This window comes from Vombatus ursinus, unplaced genomic scaffold (assembly GCF_900497805.2).
Source record: "Vombatus ursinus unplaced genomic scaffold, bare-nosed wombat genome assembly UNPS02005314.1, whole genome shotgun sequence".
In the NCBI taxonomy this organism is placed as follows: Eukaryota; Metazoa; Chordata; class Mammalia; order Diprotodontia; family Vombatidae; genus Vombatus; species Vombatus ursinus.
Genome location: NW_020945092.1, coordinates 16,615 through 19,690, shown reverse-complemented (window position 1 = coordinate 19,690; position 3,076 = coordinate 16,615). Strand labels below are relative to the sequence as shown.

The 3,076-nt window shown below is 44.1% G+C and overlaps 1 protein-coding gene across 1 annotated transcript; it reads left to right on the top strand.

Moving 5' to 3' along the window:
* Window positions 1-401: 401 nt before the first annotated feature.
* LOC114032461 (olfactory receptor 2AP1-like) lies at window positions 402-1,333 on the top strand (the record flags this gene model as incomplete). Its single annotated transcript, XM_027847775.1, has 1 exon — window positions 402-1,333. A coding segment is annotated over exon 1 (932 nt), but the record flags the coding sequence as incomplete, so codon positions are not given.
* Between the last annotated feature and the right edge of the window lie 1,743 nt (window positions 1,334-3,076).

The following is a 3,076-nucleotide window of genomic DNA, read 5'->3' as shown; positions in this document are numbered from 1 at the left end:
ATAAAATATGTTGATATTATATAATACTACAAATGTATTTTATTAATTTCTGAGTTCCTAAACTTTTTCTATCATCTGCTGGCCTTGCAAAACTCCCATAAAATTCCCATTTAATTTCTTATGCCAACCCATGATATATCAAAACCATGATGGGGAAAGTCGCAATGTGGAAAGGATAACTATATTTTCCATCCTGCAGAATTTACACAGAGAAGTCAAAGAGCAATGTTAATGTTGGGATTTCTTTGTCCTGTATTTAATGAAGGTTTTCTTTTTGTTTTTTGTAGATCTTGGTGTTGATAGTCCAAACAAATAAATACTCCCAGTGGTGGGGGGAAAAATTCTGACCTGTCTCATTTGTCCCATGTTTGTACATGATAGGGAAATGACCAAAGCCCACGATGGGCAATGAAACCAGAATAACTGAGTTTGTCCTCCACGGATTGACAGATACTGAGGACCTGCAGGTGGTAATTTTCTTGCTCCTGCTGCTAGCCTACCTGGTAACTATTTCTGGTAACTTAACTATTATCACTCTAACACTATTGGACACCCGCCTACAGACCCCAATGTATTTCTTCCTCCGGAACCTGTCTTGCTTAGAGATCTGGTTCCAGACAGTCATCATCCCCAAAATGTTGGTCAACATTGCCACAGGAACCAAGACCATTAGCTTTGCTGGTTGTATCACTCAAGACTTCTTCCATATCTTCCTGGGGGCCACTGAATTTTTCCTCCTCACTGCCATGTCATATGACCGCTACGTTGCCATCTGCAAGCCCCTTCACTACCCAACCCTCATGAGCAGCAAAATCTGCACACAGCTCATCCTCACCTGTTGGCTAGCTGGCTTCTCCTTCATCATTGTCCCTGTGGTCCTGACCAGCCACCTCCCCTTCTGTGATCCCCACATCAACCACTTCTTCTGTGACTACACACCTCTGATGGAAGTGGTTTGTAGTGGGCCAAAGGTACTGGAAACAGTAGACTTCACTTTGGCCTTGGTAGCCCTCCTCGGCACCTTGGTGCTGATCACCCTGTCCTATGTCCAAATCATCCGGACAATCATTAAAATCCCATCAGCCCAGGAAAGGAGGAAGGCTTTCTCCACCTGCTCCTCTCATGTTATTGTTGTGTCTATGTGCTATGGCAGCTGTTTCTTCATGTATGTCAAACCCTCACCAGGCAAAGGGGTTGACCTCAACAAGGGAGTGTCACTGATCAATACAATTATTGCCCCCCTCATGAATCCCTTCATCTACACCCTCAGGAACCAGCAAGTCAAGCAGGTGGTGAAGGACCTAATTAAGAAGTTTACTCGACTCCAAAACAGGTAAGAAGAGCCCAACTTAGCAGGTGTCTCTACTTTTGGGCTATGGATGTTGCCTATAACAGAGTGGAGTGGCCTCCACAGAACAAATCCACAGCACCTGGGACCAAAAAGTAGGCTCTAAAGAGATCAGGCCACAGATGCTTCCTCTTGTCCACACCTGGAAAGTTCAGATTACCTCTAAAACACGAGGAAAATACCCTGATAGTCTGTGAAAGAAATCCTTCTTAACTGACTCTCCCAGACAGAGGCTCTTTCTACTTTCCAGAGCACAGTCAGCATAGTAAGTATGGAAAAGCTAAGCTATGTCCCACAACCTCCCCAACTAGCGTAAGGATCCATAGACTTAGACACAGAAGAAATCATGGAAATCATCTATCATTACACATCTATTAAGCACCTACTACACGCCAGGCACTGTGCTGGTCAATGGGAATACAAAGACAGAAATGAAACAGTCCTTGTTCTCAAGAAGCTTCTATTCTATCAGAGGGTACAGGGTGAGTGTGTCTGTGTGTCCGTGTATGTGGCTGTGTCTGTGTCTGTTCCTGCGCCTGTATTTGTGTATACAAGGTCATGAGACTAGAGGTGGGGCAGGGAGGGAAACAGATCAAAAAATGTAAAGATGGTGCTTGAGCTGAACTTTGAAGGAAACTGGGGGTTCAAAGACTGAAGGTAAAGGTGAAATTGTGGTGGGGGAAAGCCAGTACAAAGGCACAAGACAAAAGAGTGCTATGTGTGAGGAATGTGAAGATGGCCAAAGAGTGCTGGAAGAGGAATAACATATTACAGGATTGGAAAGGCAAGTTAAAGACGTGATGCCCAACATCATGATTTTACAAAACAAACACCCAAGTCCCAAAGAAGTGAAGAGACTTTTCTTTTTTTTTTTTTTGAGGACTTGAACAAAAAGTGCCATGAGTCATTTAAAATGTCTGTTTAAAAATCACTTCCCAGATGAGAAAAAAAATCTCAGTTTAATCTGAATATACCTCACCTACAAGCTTCTAAGGAGGAAATGGATAATTCCCTAGAGATAGGGACAAGGAAGGCTACATACGCAGTTGGGGGAGGGTTATCTTTAAATATGATACATTGTATTGCTTTTCAGTAGGGATCCTTCTTTTATAGACAGTCTAAAGTCTATTTTGCTACTGCCAAGAGAAAATAATAATAACAAATGGGTGCCAATGGTCCCAAAGAGTGGCCTGAGTCATTCAAGAACTGAAAAATAGATGAGGGGTTTGAGAGAATTGGAAGGTACCCCATGTTCCAAGGTCCTTCCTCAGCTAATTAATGAAGAAGTGGGGTGTGGGGTGTTCCAGGAGGACTAGCTTGTCAAGCCCTGTTCAGGGCTGCTCACCCACTTTCGGCGTCCACCTTTCACCCAACTTTCACGTGTGACTCCAAGGAGCATGTGAAGCGGCCACACCCTAGCCACACACATCTTGGCACGCTGGATAAACCAGAGTGAGGGTAACCAACAGGCCTCAAACCCATTTGTGAGTTAGGAGGATGTCTACCTCAGGTATATGAAGATTTCCCCCCATGGAACAGATGATTGAGAACAATTTGTTCCCATGGCCACAAAGGCAGCTAAAACAGGCACAGTGGAGCACTTAGAGCTTGGTCAGACTGTGAAGATGCCTTATCTACCGCAACCCAGGCCATCACCAGTCACCCTAACTTTTGTCCTGCCACTGGATTTCAATGATTCGGGAAGAGAGACTTCATGTAGCTTTGCCT